Here is a 23,659-nt window from a genome sequence, read left to right on the forward strand (position 1 = left end):
CGACAACCATTCTCCCAACTATGTGAAGCGCATATCGGGGCTGTGAAAGTTCGATGACAGATCTGAATTTGGGATAATGTCACTGGACTAGTAACACAGAGGCCCAGGCTAATGCCGAGGACCCACCCAAGGCTCTCTCGCCCTCACACCCTCCATACCAGCTCAATGCCAACTCATGGCCATTCCCATCCCCACCCCATGCTCCTTCACAGGCCCCAATGCCAATTCATATCTCTGACCCACCCATCTGCCATTCCCCTCATTATCCTATGCCATCTCCATGGCCATTTACCCAGTTTCCAACCTTGGGCATCACATGGAAATTTAAAAAGAACACCAATCCAATGCATCTATCACTTACACACACTTGATATTGACAAAAGCTCCCATTCATAAATCCAATTCAAATTTTTAAAATCTCAAGTGGTTCATTTCTAATAAAAGCACATTCAGACTCCACACCAAAGCAACTAATTCTTTAATAGCATACTTAAACTGTCAATCAAACTGTTAAATCATAATCTCCTGTTGAGACAACAGTCATTACTGGAACTCAGTTAAGCATTCATAATAGAATTATATAGAATTATATAATCCTTACAGTGCAGAAGGAGGCCATTCGGCCCATTGAGCCTGCACCAACAACAATCCCACCCAGGCCCCATCCCCTTAATCCCACACATTTACCCTGCTAGACCCCCTGATACTAAGGGGCAATTTAGCAAGGGCAGTCCACCTAATCTGCACATCTTGGGAGAATGACATGAGAATAGCCCTTGGGGAATGTCAAAAAAGAGCTTTATAGAAACTGTGTAAACAGTGCTATTTTTTTTCTAACAAACACCAAATGGCCTGTCAATCAAAGCAGTCCAGCCGAGGTTTTTTCTAGAACTCTAACAAATACAAGTTGTCAGTGAATGTTTAAAGAGCAGGGCATTTTAAAACTTCAGATCGTGACACTGAAACATAACTTTTATGCCCTTAAAAGTGTACTCCATCAAACCATGTTCCCCACACTGCGGGATAAGGCCTTTGCAACAGCCAAAATGGGGTCCGTTTGAACTCAGCTCTAATTTAAAGCGGCTGAGTTTGTATTTCCCTCCTGTATGAATTGCGACACCCTCCCCCTCACCCTGCCGGCGATAATAGGATCTGTCAGCAATAAGGGTGGAACTTCCACATCCGGGTCCCATCCACCATTTTTAGAATCTGGCCTAATGGTTCAGGTCTATATCATTTCATCATAACGGAGGACAAAGTTGGAAACGTTTGAGTGAGGAAAGGAGAACAAAGGCAAGGTCCATAATAGAGTGGAGGGCCGAAGTTTCACTGTACAGATTTTGAGAGATCTGTTTCATCCTATTGACTCAGGGGTGGGGCTTAAACCCTGACCTTCTGACTTGGGTGGGGCTTGTACCCTGACCTTCTGACTCGGGTGGGGCTTGAACCCTGACCTTCTGACTCAGGGCTGGGGCTTGAACCCTGACCTCCTGACTCGAGTGGGGCTTGAACCCTGACCTTCTGACTCAGGGGTGGGGCTTGAACCTTGACCTTCTGACTCGAGGCTGGGGATTGAACCCTGACCTTCTGACTCAGGGTTGGGGCTTGAACCCTGACCTTCTGACTCAGGGCTGGGGCTTGAACCCTGACCTTCTGACTCAGGGCTGGGGCTTGAACCCTGACCTCCTGACTCAGGGGTGAAAGTGCAACCAGCTTAATCAAGTCATGCTTTCCAAATATTTTCCGTGGCCAGTTACAGATTGTTTGCCTCATTGTGAATAGGCCCAATTCACATCAGCCTAAGGGAAACATGGTTTGATGGAGTACACTTTTAAGGGCATGAAATTTATGTTTAAGTGTCACGATGTGAAGTTTTTAAATGCCCTGCTCTTTAAACATTCACTGACAACCTGTATTTGTTAGAGTTTTTTAAAAAAACCTCTGCTGGACTGCTTTGATTGACAGGCCATTTGGTGTTTGTTCGAAAAAAGGTTAGCATTGTTTACACAGTTTCTATAAAGCTCTTTTTTGACATTTCCCAAGGACTGTTCGTATCTCCAGCCGCACGTGCACCTGATGTATACAGAGACACAAAGAGAATGGAAAAGCTAGTTGGTTGGGGCAGTTGAAGTTAGACTCTGTTGCTAAGCGAATGCCAGTTGCACTGGTTGCAGAGTTTAAAGGGACAGCGAAAGGAGTACACACATTACTCAAAAAATAACCAGAAAGAAAAAGAAACCATTAAGCATGCACCACATTCATAATGATTGGAACATCATCGAACCCCTACAGTGCAGAAAGAGGCTATTTGGCCCATCAAGTCTGCACCAACTCTCTAAAAGAGCATCCCACCCAGGCCCTCCCTCCATCTTGTTCCCCGTAACATGGTTAATCTACCCAACCTACAAACCTCTGGACACTAAGGGGCAATTTACCATGGCCAATCCACCTAACTCACACATTTTCAGACTGTGGGAGGAAACTGGAGCACCCGGAGGAAACCCACGCAGACACGGGGAGAACGTGCAAACTCCACACAGACAGTGACCCAAGCGGGAATCGAACCCGGGTCCCTGGCGCTGTGAGGCAGCAGTGCTAACCACTGTGCCACCGTGCCGCCCCGATTCAAATCATGACTGGACTCTGACCCCACCCTGCCCCACAATCCCTCAGCCCAACACGCTGCTAGGTAAGATCTTGAGGGAGTCAAAAGAAGTGGAAAAACTCCGGGGCAATAAGGGGAACAAGATTCGGGTAAACTTCTCTCCGCCTCCCCAATCGGAGCGATCACATGAATTATTTGAAACAATATGCTTTCGGAAGGAGACACCGTGATGACATACCTGCCAGCAGTCCAATCAGCAACATCACCACCCATCCTGACCAGGCATCCAACAAGCCTTTGATACGTTCCCATAGCGACTCTTTACTTCTGCTTGTGATCTGAAAATACAGGTAGATCGATGAGGTTTCGATTGTTCTCATTGTAGTCATCATTACTGTATATTCAACTGCATTATATGTAATTAATGTCCAGTTCTGTTTAGTCCTTAAGCTGATGGGTATTAGGCCTATTCACAATGAGGCAAATAATCTGTAACTGGCAACGGAAAACATTTGGAAAGCATGTCTTGATTCAGCTGGTTGCACTTTCACCCCTGAGTCAGAAGGTCAGGGTTCAAGCTCCACCACTGAATCAATAGATCAGGGTTCAAGTCCCACCTCAAGGCAGAAGGTTGGGGTTCGAGTCCCACCCCTGAATTAGAAGGTCAGCGTTCAAACCCCACCCCTGGGGCAGAAGGTCAGGGTTCAAGCCCCACCCCTGAGTCACAAGGTCAGGGTTCAAGCCCCACCTGAGTCAGAAGGTCAGGGTTCAAGCCCCACCCCTGAGTCACAAGGTCAGGCTTCAAGCCCCATCCCTGAGTCACAAGGTCAGGGTTCAAGCCCCATCCCTGAGTCACAAGGTCAGGGTTCGAGTCCCACCCCTGAGTCGAAAGATCAGGGTTCAAGCTCCACCCCTGAGTCAATACATCAGAGTTCAAGCCCCACCCCGAGGCAGAAGGTTGGGGTTTAAGCCCCACCCATGAGTCAGGAGGTCAGGGTTCGGGCCCCACCCCAAGTCAGAAGATCAGGGTTCAAGCCCCACCCCTGATCAATAGGTCAGGGTTCAAGCCCCCCCCCTGAGTCACAGGGTCAGGTTCAAGCTCCACCCCTGAGTCAGAAGGTCAGGGTTCGAGCCCCACCCGAGGCAGAAGGTCAAGGTTCGAGCCCCACCTGAGGCAGAAGGTCAGGGTTCGAGCCCCACCCGAGTCAGAAGGTCAGGGTTCGAGCCCCACCCCTGGGGCAGAAGGTCAGGGTTCAAGCCCCACCCCTGAGTCAGAAGGTCAGGGTTCGAGCCCCACCCCTGAGTCAGAAGGTCAGGGTTCGAGCCCCACCCGAGGCAGAAGGTCCGGGTTCGAGTCCCACTCCTGAAAACTGATGACAAAACCCAAGCTGACATTTCAGTGCAATACTGAGTGATGCAGTGTGGAAGGTGCTGTCTTTGACACAAGGTGCTCAATCTCTAAAGCGTGTATAAAGGACCCCATGGCAATGAAAAGCAGAGGAGTTTCTCCTCTGTGTCCTGCAGTATATTTATCTCTCAACCATCACTCTAAGGTATAGTTCTCCTTGCTGTTTGTGGGATCTTGCTGTGTGAAAACTGGCTGCCACAATTTCCTGCATTGGTGACCATACAAGCAAAGCACAGTTTTAATTGGTTATCAAGCACTTTGGGGGATGTCCTGGAGTTATCAGATGTGTTCCATAAACCCAATTAATTAATTTCTTTTCCTTTCTTTCTTTTTAGTTCTTTTCATTAGTAGATCAATGTGCTAGTGTTTGTTGGTTCTGAATCAATAGCCAGGCTTGTCCACATTACTTGAGAATATAAAGTTTAAAGTTTATTTATTAGTCACAAGTAAGGCTTACATTAACACTGCAATGAAGTTACTGTGAAGTTCCCCTAGTCGCCACACTCCGGCGCCTGTTCGGGTCAATGCACCCTAACCAGCACGTCTTTCGGAGTGTGGGGGGAAACCGGGGCACCTGGAGGATACCCAGGCAGACACAGGGAGAATGTGCAGACTCCGCACAGACAGTGACCCAAGCCGGGAATCGAACCCGGGACCCTGGCGCTGTGAGGCAGCAATGCTAACCACTGTGCCACCGTGCCACTCACATAGACACACAGGCTGGAATTTTACTCCCCCAGGACCGGGGCAGGCAGGCAAGGCTCGCAGAACGGCCTTCTCCGTTGGCCTTGGGCGGGTGAGGCGGTAAAATTCTGGCAACAGTGGCGCAGCGAGAGCAGCCCTCGCAGAGGAACCGAGCAAGACTTTCAATGGGTTTAAATAAAACCCACTATTCATGTCAGTAGATTAACTCGTTCGGTTCACATCCGATCCCAAGTGATGTAGAGATATTTGGCATTGGATATTATTTTCTGTACTCCTTTTTAACACATTTGTACAGACTAGAGACAGTAACATGTTTGATTATTCATCTACTATCAAGAAATCATTCATCTTACACACCCTAATCAAAGTATCTACTACATAGAATTGTTATGGTGCAGAGGGAGGCCATTTGGCACATCATGTTTGTCATGCACTCTAACCACCCAAACAGAACAGTACACTTCAACCCTGCGTCCAAAACTTTCAGGGGAAATCATGAAAATGGCTTCTCCAAGCCTAGCAGGATTTTATTCCTTCCTCTCTTCCTTCTCCAAGTTAAAAATAGCATCCATCTTCTAACTGTTATTGTCCCCTGGCTGATGAATTCTCCTCTCCAAATATCCACTTGTTTCCAATAGGTTACCAGAGGATGAGAGGCCTCATCCTAGTTCAATCACACTTGATAGGCTTACATAGAAACATAGAAACTAGAAGCAGGAGTAGGCCATTCGGCCCTTCGAGCCTGCTCCGCCATTCATTATGATCATGGCTGATCATCAAATTCAATACCCTGATCCTGCCTTCCCCCCATATCCCTTGATCCCTTTAGCCCCAAGAGCTATATCTAATTCTTTCTTGAAATCACACAAGGTTTTGGTCTCAACTACTTTCTGTGGTAGTGATGTCCACAGATCCAGCAGTCTCTGGGTGAAGAAATCTCTCCTCACCTCAGTTCTAAAAGGTTTACCCTTTATCCTCAAACTATGACCCCCAGTTCTGGACTCTCTGAATCTGGACTCTTTCTGAATCTCCCTGTCCAACCCTGTTAGAATTTTATAAGTTTCTATGAGATCCCCTCTCACTCTTCTAAACTCCAATGAATATAATCCTAACTGACTGAGTCACTTCTCATATCACAGACCTGCCATCCCAGGAATCAGCCTGGTAAACCTTCGCTGTACTCCCTCTATACCAAGGACATCCTTCCCCCGACATCTATTTCAAGACACTACTCACAATCCCATGCACTTTAACTTTATATAGTAATCTGCTAGGTGAGACCTTGTTGAAAGCCTTCTGAAAGTCTAAATAAACCACATCTACCGGTTCTCCCTGGTCAACTCTACTAGTTAGATCCTCAAAGAATTCCAGTAGATTTGTCAAGCGTTTCCCTTTCGTAAATCCATGCTGACTTTGTCTGATTATGACACTGCTTTCCAAGTGCTCTGCTATGAAATCCTTGATAATAGATTCAGCAATTTCCCTACTACCAACGTTAGGCTCACTGGTCTATAGTTCCATGTTTTCTCTCTACCTCCCTTTTTGAAGAGTGGGGTTACATTATCCACCCTCCAATCTGTAGGAACCATTCCAGAGTCCAAAAAATTTTGGAAAGTGACAACCAATATATCTATTATTTCTAGGGCCACTTCCTCAAGTACTCTGGGATGAAGATTATCAGCCCCTGGAGATTTATCTGTCTTTAATCCCGTTAATTTCCCCAAAACCATTTCTTTCAACTCCTCACTAAAACTTGTGTTTCTCAGAACTTCTGGTACACTATTCATGTTTTCCGTTGTGAAGACAGAAGCAAAGTACGAATTTAGTTCCTCAGCCATTTCTTTGTTCCTCATGAATTCCCCCGTTTCTGACTGTAAGGGGCCTACATTCATTTTCGTCAATCTTTTTCTCTGTACATACCCATAGAAACTTTTAGTCACTTATGTTCCTCGCTAGCTTACTTTCATACTCTATTTTCCCCTTCTCAATCAATCCCTTACCCACCTTTGCTGAATTTTAAACTGCTCCCAATCGTCAGGCCTATCGCCGAGGACAGGCGGACGAATTGGCTTACGACCCACCAGGTAATGAGGAGGAGACTTCGGCAGTGTATAATTAATAAGGTTCCAAGCGCAGAATCTGGAGTGGGGTCCCACCATTCTGACCAGCAGGAAAGGTGCTGCTGGACTTAGTGTGAAAATGGAGAATGCCACCCAGTATATCCGCAAGAAAGAATGGATTTGCCTTCATGTAATCATAGAATCCCTACAGTGCAGAAGGAGGCCATTCGGCCCATCAAGTCTGCACCGACCACAATCCCACCCAGGCCCTATTCGCATAACGGCACAGTAGCACAGTGGTTAGCACTGCTGCTTCACAACTCCAGGGACCTGGGTTCGATTCCCGGCTTGGGTCACTGTCTGTGTGGAGTTTGCACATTCTCCTCGTGTCTGCGTGGGTTTCCTCCAGGTGCTCCGGTTTCCTCCCACGGTCCAAAGATGTGTGGGTTAGGTTGATTGGCCATGCTAAAATTACCCCTTAGTATCCTGAGATGCATAGATTAGAGGGATTAGTGGGTAAATATGTAGGGATATGGGGGTAGGGCCTGGGTGGGATTGTGGTCGGTGCAGACTCGATGGGCCGAATGGCCTCTCTCTGTACTGTAGGGTTTCTAAATAACCCCACATATTTACCTTGCTAATCCCCCTGACACTAGGGTCAACTTATCATGGCCAATGAACCTAACCCACACATCTTTGCAGTGTGGGGGGAAACAGGAGCACCCGGAGGAAACCCACGCAGACACGGGGAGAACGTGCAAACTCCACACAGACAGTGACCCGAGGTCGGAATCGAACCACTGTGTCACCATGCCGCCCAATCACTGTGCATTAACATTGATTGTACAGTTAGGAGGCACAATAGAATTCACATTCACCGTATGTTGACTGGTGGATTCACATAAATCCTAGAATCCTTGGTGGGGGTTGGAAACAGGGAATTCCTCATTAGAAGATAAAATGAGGAATGAATAATATTAGCCTACTGGAATAGTGAATTTGTTTTTCCAATCCCAGCAGGAGACAGGATGATGAACACATTGGTAATATAGCATCCTGAAGGAATAGCTGAGTATATTCCCAGGAAGTTGATTCAGTCGATTTACATTTACAGAACCATCTTGGGAGAGGAAAGAGTTGAATTAATAGTTGATAGATTTATGTTTATAGAATAGCCACGAGGACTATCCTGATATTCACTGTGATTCCATATTCATGCTGTAAAGTGCAGAGAAAATATTCATTTTGTGCCCATGGCAACATTTGATAATTGAGATTTGATTTAATTTATTAATCAATACAATAAAAATGAAAATAACATACTTTTGTTAGTTATCCAACTAAGTGCTGCTTTCAAAAGGAATTTTGTACGAAATGTTTGTCAAAGTTAAAGCTTCTTTATTAGTCACAAGTAAGACTTACATTAACACTGCAATGAAGTTACTGTGAAATTCCCCGAGTCACCACACTCCGGCGCCTGTTCAGGCCAATGCACCCAATCAGCACATCTTTCAGGCTGTGGGAGGAAACCGGAGCACCCGGAGGAAACCCATGCAGACACGGGGAGAATGTGCAGACTCTGCACAGACAGCGACCCAAGCTGGGAATCGAACCCGGGTCCCTGGCGCTGTGAGGCAGCAGTGCTAACCACTGCGCCATCATGCAGGTTTATTGACATCAAACTGCCCTGGAACTAAACTGAATGGAAACAGATCAGCAGCTGAATTAACAACCACCCCCATCATCCCCTCCCTCACCACCAACTTACACATCCTTTGCCTAAAACCCCTCCCATTTCACTTGATTTGAAAATAAAACCAAATGGGGGTATCAAAGGAATACACAAATTGAGCCAGTCAGAATTCAGTTAAAATCTAAAGCATTACTTTACAGATAGAGTTATAATGGCACAGGAGGCCATTCGGCCCACTGAATCCATGCCAGCTCTTGGGGCGGCACGGTAGCACAGTGGTTAGCACTGCTGCTTCACAGCTCCAGGGACCTGGGTTCGATTCCCGGCTTGGGTCACTGTCTGTGTGGAGTTTGCACATTCTTCTCGTGTCTGCGTGGGTTTCCTCCGGGTGCTCCGGTTTCCTCCTACAGTCCAAAGATGTGCGGGTTAGGTTGATTGGCCATGCTAAAATTGCCCCTTAGTGTCCTGGGATGCGTAGATTAGAGGGATTAGCGGGTAAATATGTAGGGATATGGGGGTAGGGCCTGGGTGGGATTGTGGTCGGTGCAGACTCGATGGGCCGAATGGCCTCCTTCTGCACTGTAGGGTTTCTATTCTATTCTATTCTATTCCGTGGAGCTGGAGAATGACATGGTAATGTCACTGGATTAGTCATCCAGAGGCCCAGGACTAATGCTCTGAGGGTTCAAATCCCACCACAGGCAGCTGGTGGAGTTCAAATCTGAATTTAATAACTCTGCAATCAAAAAGCTCGTCTCAGTAATGGTGACCACAAAATTGGCTCACTAATGTCTTTCAGAGAACAGAAACCTGCCATTCCTACCCTCTAGCCTATCTGTCTCAACCACACAATGTGGCAGGAGGCACTGGATACTACAAAGGCTGTGGGACCCTGACAATATTCCAGCAATAGTACTGAAGACTTGTGCTCCAGGACTTGCCGCTCCCCTAGCCAAGCTCTTCCACTACTGTTCCAACACTGGCATCTACCCGGCAATGTGGAACTTTCCTCAGGTATGTCGCGTACATAAAAAGCAGGACAAATCCAACCCGGCTAATTACCATCCAATAGTTTACCCTCGATCATCAGTAAAGTGATGGAAGGGCTCATCAACAGTGCTACCAAGCGGCACCTGATTAGCAATAACCTGCTCAGCTTGGGTTCGGCCAGCTCCCTGCCCTGTTACAGCCTTGCTTCAAACATTCTCAAAAGAGCTGAACTCCAGAGGTGAGGTGTGAGTGACTCCCTCAACATCAGGGCAGCGTTGGACTGAGGGCAGCATAGGGAATCATAGGGTCCCTACAGTGCAGAAGGAGGCCATTTGGCCCATCGAGTCTGCACCGACCACAATCCCGCCCAGGCCCTATCCCCGTAACCCCGCATATTTACCCTGATATTTCCCCTGACACTAAGGGGCAATTTAGCATGGCCAATGCACCTAGCCCGCACATCTTTGGACTGTGGGAGGGAACCGGAGCACCCGGAGGAAACCCACACAGACAGGAGAGAATGTGCAAACTCCACACAGACAGTGACCGGGAATCGAACCTGGGTCCCTGGCGCTGTGAGGCAGCAGTGCTAACCACTGCGCCACCCAAGGTACAGCTGGTCCAGTTCAATATCTGACAACAGCCACTTCCCTTTGTACACAGTCTGACTCCAGCCAGGGAAGAATTTGCCTGATTCCCATTGATTTCAATGTTACTTGACATCTTGATGCCACGCTTGATCTAATGACCCTTGATGTTAAGGGCATCGCACCTCACACTGGACATATTCACTGGACATATTCCTCTACATTCTCATTCTGATGGTGTGTTAGAAGCATAAAAACATGGAAGATAGGAACAGGAGGAGGCCATTCGGCCCTTCGAGCCTGTTCCGCTATTCATCATGATGATGGCTGATCATCCAACTCAAGAGCCTAATCCTGCTTTCTCCCCATAACCTTTGATCCCATTCACCCCAAGTGCTATATCCAGCCGGCCAATGCACCTAACTAGCACGTCTTTCAGACTGTGGGAGGAAACCAGAGCACCCGGAGGAAACCCACATTATTGTTAATATAGTGGACCATGTATTAAGAGCATAAATTATTTTATCGGGTTTTGTGTTGCTGTTCAGACATCTTCTTTACATTTAAATACACGCGCAGACTCCACAGTGACCCAAGCCGGGAATCGAACCCAGGTCCCTCCACCATGCCGCCCACCGTGAAGCACCTATACCCGACAAGCTGCGGCACTGTAGAAAGAACTCACCCCACCACCTGCTAAAAAGCAGATAGAGATGGGTTTTCCATGCTGGCCTTGCTTTGAAAGATGAAATGAAATCATTAAAAACATACCTTTCTGTGCCTGTCAGTATCACGGGACTTTTCTCTCAGCCAGTCGATTGTGTGGAAGTCCTCATACATTCCCACCTCTGGGACTGATTCATCGAGGAAATCCATGAGATTCCCTGAGCCATTGGTCTCACTTCCTGATGCCATATCAGGTCCTGTTGACAAAATTAAACATAGAATATAGATTTAAATAGAAAGAAAATGTTTGGACAGCAACACATAACCCGTTACAATAATTTATGCTGTTGATATATAGAATCCTACAGTGCGGAAGGAGGCCATTTGGCCTATCAAGTCTGTACTGACCACAATCCCACTAGGCCCTATCCCCATAACCCTAGCTAGTCCCTCTCTCACTAAGGGACAATTTGGCATGGCCAATCAACCTAACCCGCACAACTTTGGAGTGTGGGAGGAAACCGGAGCACCCGGAGGAAACCCACACAGACACGGGAAGGACATGCAAAATCCACACAGAAAATGACCCAAGCCAGGAATTGAACCCAGGTCCCTGGCGCTGTGAGGCAGCAGTGCTAACCACTGTGCCACTCCTAATGGTCTACTATATTAACAATAATGCACAGTGCAATCGTATTCCAACAGTTATGTTTGATAATATTCTTCTGAAGTGTTTGGGATAATTGATTTTAGTGGTGCTATATAAAATTGAAGATTTTTTTTTATTCATTCGTGGGACATGGGCATCGCTGGCTGGCCAGCATTTATTGCCCATCCCTAGTTGCCCTTGGAGAGCAGTTGAGAATCAACCACATTGCTGTGGCTTTGGAGTCACATCTGCCGTCCTTACCTGGTCTGACCAGCTAAGATTTGCTTCTCCGCAGGACATTAGTGATGATGTGGAGATGCCGGCGTTGGACTGGGGTAAACACAGTAAGAGTTTTAACAACACCAGGTTAAAGTCCAACAGGTTTATTTGGTATTTGCTACCAAATAAACCTGTTGGACTTTAACCTGGTGTTGTTAAAACTCTTACGGACATTAGTGAACCAGATGGGTTTTTCTGACAATCGACAATAGTTTCATGGTTTAGGGCGGCACGGTAGCGCAGTGGTTAGCACTGCTGCTTCACAGCTCCAGGGTCCCAGGTTCGATTCCCGGCTCGGGTCACTGTCTGTGTGGAGTTTGCACATTCTCCTCGTGTCTGCGTGGGTTTCCTCCGGGTGCTCCGGTTTCCTCCCACAGTCCAAAGATGTGCGGGTTAGGTTGATTGGCCAGGTTAAAAATTGCCCCTTAAAATCCTAAAATGTGTAGGTTAGAGGGATTAGTGGGTAAATATGCGGGGATAGGGCCTGGGTGGGATTGTGGTCGGTGCAGACTTGATGGGCCGAATGGCCTCCTTCTGCACTGTAGGGTTTCTATGATTGGTCATCAGCAGATTCTTAATTCCAGATATTTTTTATTGAATTCAGATTACACCAGCTGCCTTGGTGGGACTTGAACCTGGGTCACCAGAACATTAGTTGAGTTTCTGGATTAATAGTTGAGCGATAATACCTTCCGGGACTTCAACCCGGATAAGTGTGTGGTGATCCATTTTGGCAGATCCAATGGGATGAAGCAGCAGTATAATATGAAGGGTACCATTCTTAGCAGTGTAGAGGATCAGAAGGACCTTGGGGTCCGGGTCCATAGGACTCTTAAATCGGCCTCGCAGGTGGAGGATGCGGTCAAGAAGGCGTACGGCGTACTGGCCTTCATTAATCGAGGGATTGAGTTTAGGAGTCGGGAGATAATGCTGCAGCTTTATAGGACCCTGGTTAGACCCCACTTGGAGTACTGCGCGCAGTTCTGGTCACCTCATTACAGGAAAGATGTTGAAGCCATTGAAAGGGTGCAGAGGAGATTTACAAGGATGTTGCCTGGATTGGGGGGCATGCCTTATGAGGATAGGTTGAGGGAGCTTGGTCTCTTCTCCCTGGAGAGACGAAGGATGAGAGGTGACCTGATAGAGGTTTACAAGATGTTGAGAGGTCTGGATAGGGTAGACTCTCAGAGGCTATTTCCAAGGGCTGAAATGGTTGCTACGAGAGGACACAGGTTTAAGGTGCTGGGGGGTGGATACAGAGGAGATGTCAGGGGTAAGTTTTTCACTCAGAGGGTGGTGGGTGAGTGGAATCGGCTGACGTCGGTGGTGGTGGAGGCAAACTCGTTGGGGTCTTTTAAGAGACTTCTGGATGAGTACATGGGATTTAATGGGATTGAGGGCTATAGATAGGCCTAGAGGTGGGGATGTGATCGGCGCAACTTGTGGGCCGAAGGGCCTGTTTGTGCTGTGGCTTTCTATGTTCTATGTTCTACCACTAGACCATCACTTCCCCACCCTCCACAGATATTGGTCTGGCTGTAATGGGTGAGGCGGCAACACTGACCACGGGTGTAAACTTTGAGGGTAAGTCTGCTTACGCTTTGTAAGCTCACCCCACGGCCATTTTAAGTGGTTTGAGGTGGACCACCCACCCTTGTGGCAGAGGAAGTCCCAGCTCTGAGAGCTGCTGGCCAATTAAATGGCTAGCAGCTCTCTCTCGGCCCAACAGTGCCACTGATAGTAATGGCCACAGCCGGGACTGCAGCGAGACTCCGAGGGGAGTGTCGTGCGATGGAGCCAGACTTCAAAGTAAGTGGAAAATCTTGTCAGGGCCTGACTGGAAGGCGCCAGCAGGGGGTTAGAGGGGAATCGCAGAGGTGGGAAGAGCTTGGGAGGGTGGGCACGGAGGGTTGGTAAATGAGGCCTTTTTTAACCCACCACCAGCCAGTCCAGTGAAACCACAGCTGTGCACTTGGACACAGCCTCTCCCATTGCAGGGAAGCTCTCAGCGGTGGCACCAACAGGCCCTGAAGGGGCCATTAAATGCCACTTACAGGCCTCAATTATGGAGTCATAGAGGTTTACAGCATGGAAACAGGCCCTTCGGCCCAACTTGTCCATGCCACCCTTTTTTTTAAACCCCTAAGCTAATCCCAATTGCCCGCATTTGGCCCATATCTCTCCATACCCATCTTACCCATGTAACTATCTAAATGCTCTTTAAAAGACAAAATTGTACCCGCCTCTACTACTACCTCTGGCAGCTTGTTCCAGACACTCACCACCCTCTGTGTGAAAAAATTGCCCCTCTGGACCCTTTTGTACCTCTCCCCTCTCACCTTCAACCTATGCCCTCTAGTTTTAGACCCCCCTACCTTTGGGAAAAGATATTGACTATCTAGCTGATCTATGCCCCTCATTATTTTATAGACCGCTATAAGATCACTCCTCAGCCTTCTACGCTCCAGAGAAAAAGGTCCCAGTCTATCCTGCCTCTCCTTATAACTCAATCCATCAAGTCCCGGTAGCATCCTAGTAAATCTTTTCTGCACTCTTTCTAGTTTAATAATATCCTTTCTATAATAGGGTGACCAGAACTGTTCACAGGTGTGGCCTTACCAATGTCTTGTACAACTTCAACAAGACGTCCCAACTCCTGTATTCAATGTTCTGACCGATGAAACCAAGCATGCTGAATGCCTTCTTCACCACTCAGTCCACCTGTGGCTCCACTTTCAAGGAGCTGTGAACATGTACCCCTAGATCTCTTGGTTCTGTAACTCTCCCCAACACCCTACCATTAACTGAGTAAGTCCTGCCCTGGTTCAATCTACCAAAATGCATCACCTCGCATTTATCTAAATTAAACTCCATCTGCCATTCGTCAGCCCACTGGCCCAATTGATCAAGATCCCGTTGCAGTCGGAGATAACTTTCTTCATTGTCCACTACGCCACCAATCTTGGTGTCATCTGCAAACTTACTAACCATGCCCCCTATATTCTCATCCAAATCATTAATATAAATGACAAATAACAGTGGGCCCAGCACTGATCCCTGAGGCACACCGCTGGTCACAGGCCTCCAGTTTGAAAAACAATTCTCCACAACCACCCTCTGGCTTCTGTCAAGAAGCCAATTTTGTATCCATTTGGATACCTCACCCTGGATCCTGTGACATTTAACCTTATGCAACAACCTACCATGCGGTACCTTGTCAAAGGCCTTGCTAAAGTCCATGTAGACAACATCATCTGCACTGCCCTCATCTACCTTCTTGGTTACCCCTTCAAAAAACTCAATCAAATTTGTGAGACATGATTTTCCACTCACAAAGCCATGCCGACTGTCCCTAATCAGTACTTGCGTCTCTAAATGCCTGTAGATCCTGTCTCTCAAAATACCTTCCAACAACTTACCCACCACAGATGTGAGGCTCACTGGCCTGTAGTTCCAAGGCTTTTCCCTGCAGCCCTTTTTAAACAAGGGCACAACATTTGCCACTCTCCAATCTTCAGGCACCTCACCCGTGACATCGATGATTCAAATATCTCGGCTAGGGGACCCGCAATTTCCTCCCGAGCCTCCCACAATGTCCTGGGATACACTTCATCAGGTCCCGGGGATTTATCTAACTTGATGCGCTTTAAGACTTCCAGCACCTCCTTCTCTGTAATATGTACACTCCTCAAGACATCACTATTTATTTCCCCAAGTTCCCTAACATCCATGCTTTTCTCAACAGTAAATACTGATGAGAAATATTGATTTAGGATCTCACCCATCTCTTGTGGATCCACACATAGATGACCTTGTTGATCCTTAAGAGGCCCTACTCTCTCCCTTGTTACTCTTTTGCCCTTTATGTATTTGTAGAAGCTCTTTGGATTCTCCTTTGCCTTATCTGCCAAAACAATCTCATGCCCCCTTTTTGCCTTCCTGATTTCTCTCTTAACTCTACTCCCACACTCCCTATACTCTTCAAGGGATTCACTTGATCCCAGCTGCCTCTGCATGTCATGTGCATCTTTCTTCTTCTTGACCAAGGCCTCAATATCCCGAGTCATCCAGGGTTCCCTACTTCTGCCAGCCTTGCCCTTCATTCTAAGTGTTTACCCTGAACCCTGGTTAACACACTTTTGAAAGCATGCCACTTACCAGATGTCCCTTTGCCTTCCCACAGACTCCCCCAATTAACTTTTGAAAGTTCCTGCCTGATACCATCAAAATTGGCCTTGCCCCAATTTAGAATTTTAACTTTTGGGCCAGACCTATAATTCTCCATAGCTATCTTAAAACCAATAGAATTATGGTCACTGGTCCCAAAGTAATCCCTCACTAACACTTCTATCACCTGTCCTTCCTTATTTCCGAAGAGGAGAAAATAACTTGTGACTAATAAATAAACTTTTAACTTTAACTTATCCCTTCAGCCCCAAGAGCTATATCTAATTTCTTCTGGAAATCAGACAATGTTTTGGCCTCAACTACTTTCTGTGCTAGTGAATTCCACAGATCCACCACCCTCTGGGTGAAGAAATTTCTCCTCACCTCAGTTCTAAAAGGTTTACCCCTTATCCCCAAACTATGACCCCTAGTTCTGGACTCCCCCACCATTGGGAATATTCTTTCTGAATCTCCCTGTCTAACCCTGTTAGAATTTTATAAGTTTCTATGGGATCCCCTCTCACTCTTCTAAACGTCACTGAATATAATCCTAACTGACTTAATCTCTCCTCATATGACAGACCTGCCATCCCAGGAATCAGCCTGGTAAACCTTCCTTAACTTCTTAACAACCCCAATGGTCAGCTACTTGTAGACGAGGCAAGGTCTTCAAGTTTCCTACACCAAAGGATATTAGTGAATCAATTAGGTTTTTATTTCCCAATTTTTTTTACTTTTAAAAACTGACTTCAAATCCTCAAATTCCCATGTGGGGACTTGAACTCACAGTCTCTGGATTATTACTCCAGGTTTCCAACTCACCACTAGCCCAATATTAACACTGTATCCTGTACACTGGCTAATAATCATATCAGGCACAGGAAGAGGACACTTGACACAACCGGTCCAAGCCTATGTTTAGGCCCCATTCAAACCGCCTTTCATCTTTTCTCATCTCAATCTATTATCGCAATCATCTATTCACTTCTCATCTAATAAGACTATAAGACCATAAGACATAGGAGCAGAATTAGGCCACTCGGCCCATCGAGTCTGCTCCGCCATTCAATCATGGCTGATATTTTTCTCATCCCCATTCTCCTGCCTTTTCCCCTTATCCCTGATCCTCTTATTAATCAAGAACCTTTCTATCTCTGTCTTAAAGACACTCGATGACGTGGCCTCCACAGCCTTCTGCAACAAAGAGTTCATCACTCTCTGGCTGAAATATCCCTCCTCATCTCTGTTTTAAAGGATCGTCCCTTTAGCCTGAGGTTGTGCCCTCTGGTTCTAGTTTTTCCTACGAGTGGAAACATCCTCTCCATGTCCACTCTATCCAGGCCTCACAGTATCCTGTAAGTTTCAATAAGATCCCCCCTCATCCTTCTAAACTCCAACGAGTACAGACCCAGAGTCCTCAACTGTCCCTCATACGGCAAGCTCTTCATTCCAGGGATCATAATGTTTTTCTAGTTTCTGTTTGGGATTGATCATGAAAGGTCACGACCTGAAACATTAACTGTCTCGCTCCCCCACAGGTGCTGCCAGGCCTGCTGTGTGTTTCCAGAATGTTCTGCGTCTATTCCAAATTTCCAGCATCCACAGCGTTTCTAGGGCGACACGGTGGCACAGTGGTTAGCACTGCTGCCTCACAGCGCCGGGGACCCGGGTTCAATTCCCGGCTTGGGTCACTGTCTGAGTGGAATCTGCACATCCTCCCCATGTGTGGGTTTCCTCCGGGTGCTCCAGTTTCCTCCCACAGTCCAAAGATGTGCAAGTTAGATGGATTAGCCATGCTAAATTGCCCCTTAGTGTCAGAGGGACTAGCTAGGGTAAGTGCATGGGGTTACAGGGATAGGGCCTGGGTGGGATTGTGGTTGGTGCAAACTCGATGGGCCGAATGTCCTCCTTCTGCACTATAGGGATTCTATGATTCCCTTGACAGATCCAAGTGATCCCACAATAACAATGTCACAAATGGTAGTCCTGCCATGAATGGTGGTGGACAATTAAATAACCAACAAGAGGCAAATGTTCCAAAAACATTGTCGTGGGCAATGAAGGTGGAACCAAACATGAGTGCAAAAGACAAGGCTGAAGTAGTTATAACACGGATGCCAATCTTCAGCCAACTTGATTCATTCTCCATAATATCAAGAAAAGGCACTGAATATAGATAAGACTTTGGGCCCTGACATCTGTTGAAGACTTTTGGTAAGAAGTTTAACAACACCAGGTTAAAGTCCAACAGGTTTATTTGGTAGCAAAAGCCACACAAGCTTTCGGAGCTCCAAGCCCCTTCTTCAGGTGAAGAAGGGGCTTGGAGCTCCGAAAGCTTGTGTGGCTTTTGCCACCAAATAAACCTGTTGGACTTTAACCTGGTGTTGTTAAACTTCTTACTGTGTTCACCCCAGTCCAACGCCGGCATCTCCACATGAAGACTTTTGGTCCAGAACTAGCCGTGCCCCTAGGTAAGCTGTCCCAGTGTAACTTAAAACACTGGCAGCTACCCAATTCAATTCTGGTCGCCGCACTACCAGAAGGATGTGGAGGCTTTTGAAGAGGGTACAGAGAAGATTTACCAAGATGTTGCCTGGTATGGAGGGCATTGGCTATGAGGAGAGGTTGGAGAAACTTGGTTTGTTCTCACTGGAACGATGGAGGTTGAGGGGAGACCTGATAGAAGTTTACAAGATTATGAGAGGCATGGACAGAGTGGATAGTCAGAATCTTTTTCCCAGGGTGGAAGAGTCAATTATTAGGGGGCATAGGTTTAAGGTGCAAGGGGCAAGGTTTAAATGAGATGTATGAGGCACGTTTTTTACACAGAGGGTAGTGGGTGCCTGGAACTCGCTGCCGGGGGAGGTAGTGGAAGCAGATACGATAGTGACTTTTAAGGGGCGTCTGACAAATACATGAATAGGGTGGGAATAGAGGGATATGGTCCCCAGAAGGGTAGGGGGTTTTAGTTCAGTTGGGCAGCATGGTCGGTGCAGGCTTGGAGGGCCGAAGGGCCTGTTCCTGTGCTGTAATTTTCTTTGTTCCATACCAAAGGACACACAGAAGGTAATCAGGGCATTGAGGCTAATCATATATGTATTGTAGACAAACCCTTGACAGAGGAAAATGACATTGTGATCCACGTCCATTCATTCCTGCGGTTGGTGCAGTCTGTAGCTAAATGTTGGATTCAAATACTTCAGATTTTTCCTGCACCATGAATATAGTGTTGTTTATTCAGGTGAGAGAGGTTACCTCACCGCCACACGAGGATATTTCTCAGCTTTGACTCAGAATCCATTTCCTCGCAGAGAGATGGGGAGCTCTACAGAACAATAGGAATTCCCTGCAATTGAGAAGGGTCTTTATCAAACATTTACACATTAATTAACCCTGTTTTCACCCTGCAGCCTCAACCAGCAATTACACTTTGACTGACCTCACTCCGCACAGCCTCAACCAGCAATTACACTCTGACTGGCCTCACTCTGCACAGCATCATCCAGCAATTACACTCTGACTGACCTCATTCTGCACAGCATCATCCAGCAATTACACTCTGACTGACCTCACTCCGCACAGCATCATCCAGCAATTACGCTCTGACTGACCTCACTCTGCACAGCATCATCCAGCAATTACACTCTGACTGACCTCACTCTGCACTGAATCATCCAGCAATTACACTCTGACTGACCTCATTCTGCACAGCATCATCCAGCAATTACATGCTAACTGACCTCACTCTGCACAGCATCATCCAGCAATTACACTCTGACTGACCTCACTCTGCACAGCATCATCCAGCAATTAGACTCTGACTGACCTCACTCTGCACAGCATCATCCAGCAATTACACTCTGACTGACCTCACCATGCACAGCATCATCCAGCAATTACATGCTAACTGACCTCACCCTGCACAGCACCATCCAGCAATTACACTCTGACTGACCTCACTCCGCACAGCATCATCCAGCAATTACACTCTGACTGACCTCACTCCGCACAGCATCATCCAGCAATTACACTCTGACTGACCTCACTCTGCACAGCACCATCCAGCAATTACACTCTGACTGACCTCACTCTGCACTGCATCCTCCAGCAATTACACTCTGATTGACCTCACCCTGCACAGCATCAACCAGCAATTACACTCTGACTGAACTCACCCTGCACAGCATCATCCAGCAATTACACTCTGACTGACCTCACTCTGCACAGCACCATCCAGCAATTACACTCTGATTGACCTCACTCTGCTCAGCATCATTCAACAATTGCACTCTGACTGACCTCACCCTGCGCAGCATCATCCAGCAATTACACTCTGATTGACCTCACTCTGCACAGCACCATCCAGCAATTACACTCTGACTGACCGCACTCTGCACAGCACCATCCAGCAATTACACTCTGACTGACCGTACTCTGCACAGCATCATCCAGCAATTACACTCTGATTGATCTCACTCTGCACAGAATCATCCAGTAATTACACTCTGATTGACCTCACCCTGATGGCAGCAGGGAAGAAGCTGTTCTTGAGTCAGTTGGTACGTGACCTCAGACTTTTGTATCTTTTTCCCAATGGAAGAAGGTGGAAGAGACAATGTCTGGGGGTCCTTTATTATGCTGGCTGTTTTTCTGAGGCAGCGAGAAGTGTAGACAGAGTCAATGGATGGGAGGCTGGTTTGCGTGATGGATTGGGCTACATTCACAACTTTTTGCAGTTTCTTGCGGTTTTGGACAGAGCAGGCGCCATACCAAGCTGTGATACAACCAGAAAGAATGCTTTCTATGGTGCATCTGTAAAAGTTGGTGAGAGTCGTAGCTGACATGCCAAATTTCCTTAGTCTTCTGAGAATGTTGGTGGGCTTTCTTAACTATAGTGTCAGCATGGGGGGGCCAGGACAGGTTTTTGGTGATCTGGACACCTAAAAGCCTGAAGCTCTCGACCATTTTGACTTCGTCCCCGTTGATGTAGTCAGGGGCATGTTCTCCACTAAGCTTCCTGAAGTCGATAACAACCTCCTTAGTTTTGTTGTCAGCTTTTGATTGCAACATTAAACTGAGACCCCATCTGCCTTCCTAGAAAGACATTAAAGATCCCAGGGTATTGTTTCGAAGAAGAGTGGGAGTCGTCTCCGGGCTAATATTTATACCTTAACCAATATCACTAAAACTGATTCAAAAACAGGAGACGCTGGAGAAGCTCAGCAGGTCAGTCAACCTCTATTATGCCAGAAAGCAGGGTTAATGTTTTGAGTCCTTTGACTCTTCCTCATAATTCATTTACAGGGTGTGGGTGTCGCTGGTTAGGTCAGTATTCATTGCCCGTCCCTGGTTGCCTTCAGTAGGTGGTGGTGAGCCGCCATCTTGAACTGCTGCAGTCCCTGAGGGTGTAGGTGCACCCACAGTGATGTTAGGGAGGAAGTTCCAGGAGTTTGACTCAGCAACAGCGAAGAAACAGTGATATATTTCCAAGTCAGGAACATGAGTGACTTGGAGGGAAACCTCCAGGTGGCGGTGTTCCCAGGTATCTGCTGTTCTTGTACCTTCCCTGATGGAAGTGGTTGTGGATTTGGAAGGTGCAGTTCAAGGAACCTTGGTGAGTTCCTACGGTGCATCTTGTAGATGGCACTCACTGCTGCCACTGTTGGTCGGTGGTGGAGGAAGGGATAGTAATCAAGCGAGCTGCTTTGTCCTGGATGGTGTCGAGCTTCTTGAATGTTGTTGGACCCATCCAGGCAAGTGGAGAGTATTCCATTACATTCCTGACTTGTACCTTGTAGGGGCGGCACTGTGGCACAGTGGTTAGCACTGCTGCCTCACAGCGCCAGGGACCCGGGTTCGATTCCCGGCTTGGGTGACTATGCAGTGTCTGCACGTTCACCCCGTGTCTGCGTGGGTTTCCTCCGGGTGATCCGGTTTCTCCCACAGTCCGAAAGACGTGCTGGTTAGGTGCATTGGCCATGGTAAATTCTCCCTCAGTGTACCCGAACAGGCACGCTGGGGTCTAGGGGATTTTCACTGTAACTTTATTACGATGTAAATGTAAGCCTACTTGTGACACTAATAAGTAAACTTTTTTTTTAGATGGTGGACAGGCTTTGGGGTGGTTAGGAGATGAGTTACTGCAGGATTCCAAGCCTTTGACCTGCTCTGGTAGCCACATACTTATACGAAGAACAGTAGTGCCGCTCCTTGGTCCAACTAGACCAATCATTTGTATCCCTCCATTCCCAGACTGCTCATGTGACTATCCAGGTAAGTCTTAAACGATGCCAGCGTGTCTGCCTCCACCACCCTACTTGGCAGCGCATTCCAGGCCCCCACCACCCTCTGTGTAAAAAAACGTCCCTCTGATATCTGAGTTATACCTCGCCCCTCTCACCTTGAGCCCGTGACCCCTCGTGATCGTCACCTCCGACCTGGGAAAAAGCTTCCCACTGTTCACCCTACCTATACCCTTCATAATTTTGTACACCTCTATTAGGTCTCCCCTCATTCTCCGTCTTTCCAGGGAGAACAAGCCCAGTTTACCCAATCTCTCCTCATAGCTCTCCTCCATACCAGGCAATATCCTGGTAAACCTTCTCTGCACTCTCTCTAACGGCTAGTCCAGTTTAGTTTCTGGTGCTGGTTTCAGGATTCAGTGCTGTTCCACTAATCACCATAATTTCTCTTCTCGGAAGCAGCGGGAAGTGTAGGTGGAGTCAATGGATGGGAGGCTGGTTTGTGTAATGGACTGGGCTACGTTCACGACCCTTTGTAGCTCTTTGCAGTCTTCTCACACCACGCCCCACCAATGGTTCCCAAGCCTTCATCTACCTGGAGTTCTGGAATTCCCTCCCTAAAGCTCTCTGCCTTTTTCCTTCCTTTAATACACTCCTTCAAACCTGCCGCTGAGATAATGTTTCTTGTTTGCCGGCATACTGCCTTCTTTCTTTCACTCGGTGCCAAATTGTACCTGCGTCCATTCCTGTGCAGCACATTAGAATGTTTGGTCACATTGAAGTGCTAGATAAATGCAAAGACTTGTTGTAGTAATTTCTAACACTGTCAGAGAGCAGAGTTTCACAGCTGCAATGGAGCGAAGAGATTGGCACAGATACACACAGAGCTTTAATGTCCTCCTGTTTAACAATGAGAACAGTGCCCCTTTAACCAGGCCTGCCTGAATGCACTGTCGCCAAAGATGAACGCAGCATTAGTTTTACCGAATGACTGGGGGCGAGGGACGACATTCTGCTGTTGCTATGCAACAGCACGTACAACCAATGATTCTGACGCTCCGCTTGTCTTTTGTGAGGGCCTGTACTGACACGCAGGCATTAATGGTTTCAGACTGAGGTTCGCTAATCGCCGCAATAGCTCTGAACTAACAGAACGCAACGCCACAATTTCAAAAAAGCCTCCATAATACCCCTTATTCATCACATCTGTCATCTCACGTTTTATATAAATTGGTCAAGTATTGAAGGGCCTTAACTGTTAATCAGTGGCATTCCCGGGGAATATGTCAAGGCAGCAGCCATTCTGCAATCATTCTTCCGAAGATTTATTGCGTAGCTTCAAAACGTTCGTTATGTTTGATATGAGTGCCTGTTCCAGTGTCATTATCATCCAGTAATCTGCATTTGATTTCAAAACAAATATTGCCCGCGGTGGAATATATTGGGCCGCACAGTGGTTAGCACAGCTGCCTCACAGCGCCAGGGACCCGGGCTCAATTCTGGCCTCGGGTCACTGTCTGTGTGGAGTTTGCACATTCTCCCCGTGTCTGCGTGGGTTTCCTCCGGGTGCTCCGGCTTCCTCCCACACTCCAAAGATGTGCGGGTTAG

At 47.2% G+C, this 23,659-nt stretch overlaps 1 protein-coding gene across 1 annotated transcript in view; it reads right to left on the reverse strand.

Moving 5' to 3' along the window:
• LOC144506283 (H(+)/Cl(-) exchange transporter 4) overlaps positions 1 to 23,659 on the reverse strand; it is a 67,301-nt gene that overhangs the window by 26,405 nt on the left and 17,237 nt on the right. The window contains exons 2-3 of the mRNA XM_078232169.1: positions 10,820 to 10,971; positions 2,844 to 2,943 (exon numbers count right to left, since the gene is read on the reverse strand). Of these exons, the coding sequence (XP_078088295.1) occupies positions 2,844 to 2,943; positions 10,820 to 10,963 (244 nt within the window). The 5' untranslated portion in view covers positions 10,964 to 10,971. The remainder of the gene's footprint in view (positions 1 to 2,843; positions 2,944 to 10,819; positions 10,972 to 23,659) is intronic.

The sequence above is a fragment of the Mustelus asterias genome, chromosome 17, assembly GCF_964213995.1.
Source record: "Mustelus asterias chromosome 17, sMusAst1.hap1.1, whole genome shotgun sequence".
NCBI classification, from domain to species: Eukaryota; Metazoa; Chordata; class Chondrichthyes; order Carcharhiniformes; family Triakidae; genus Mustelus; species Mustelus asterias.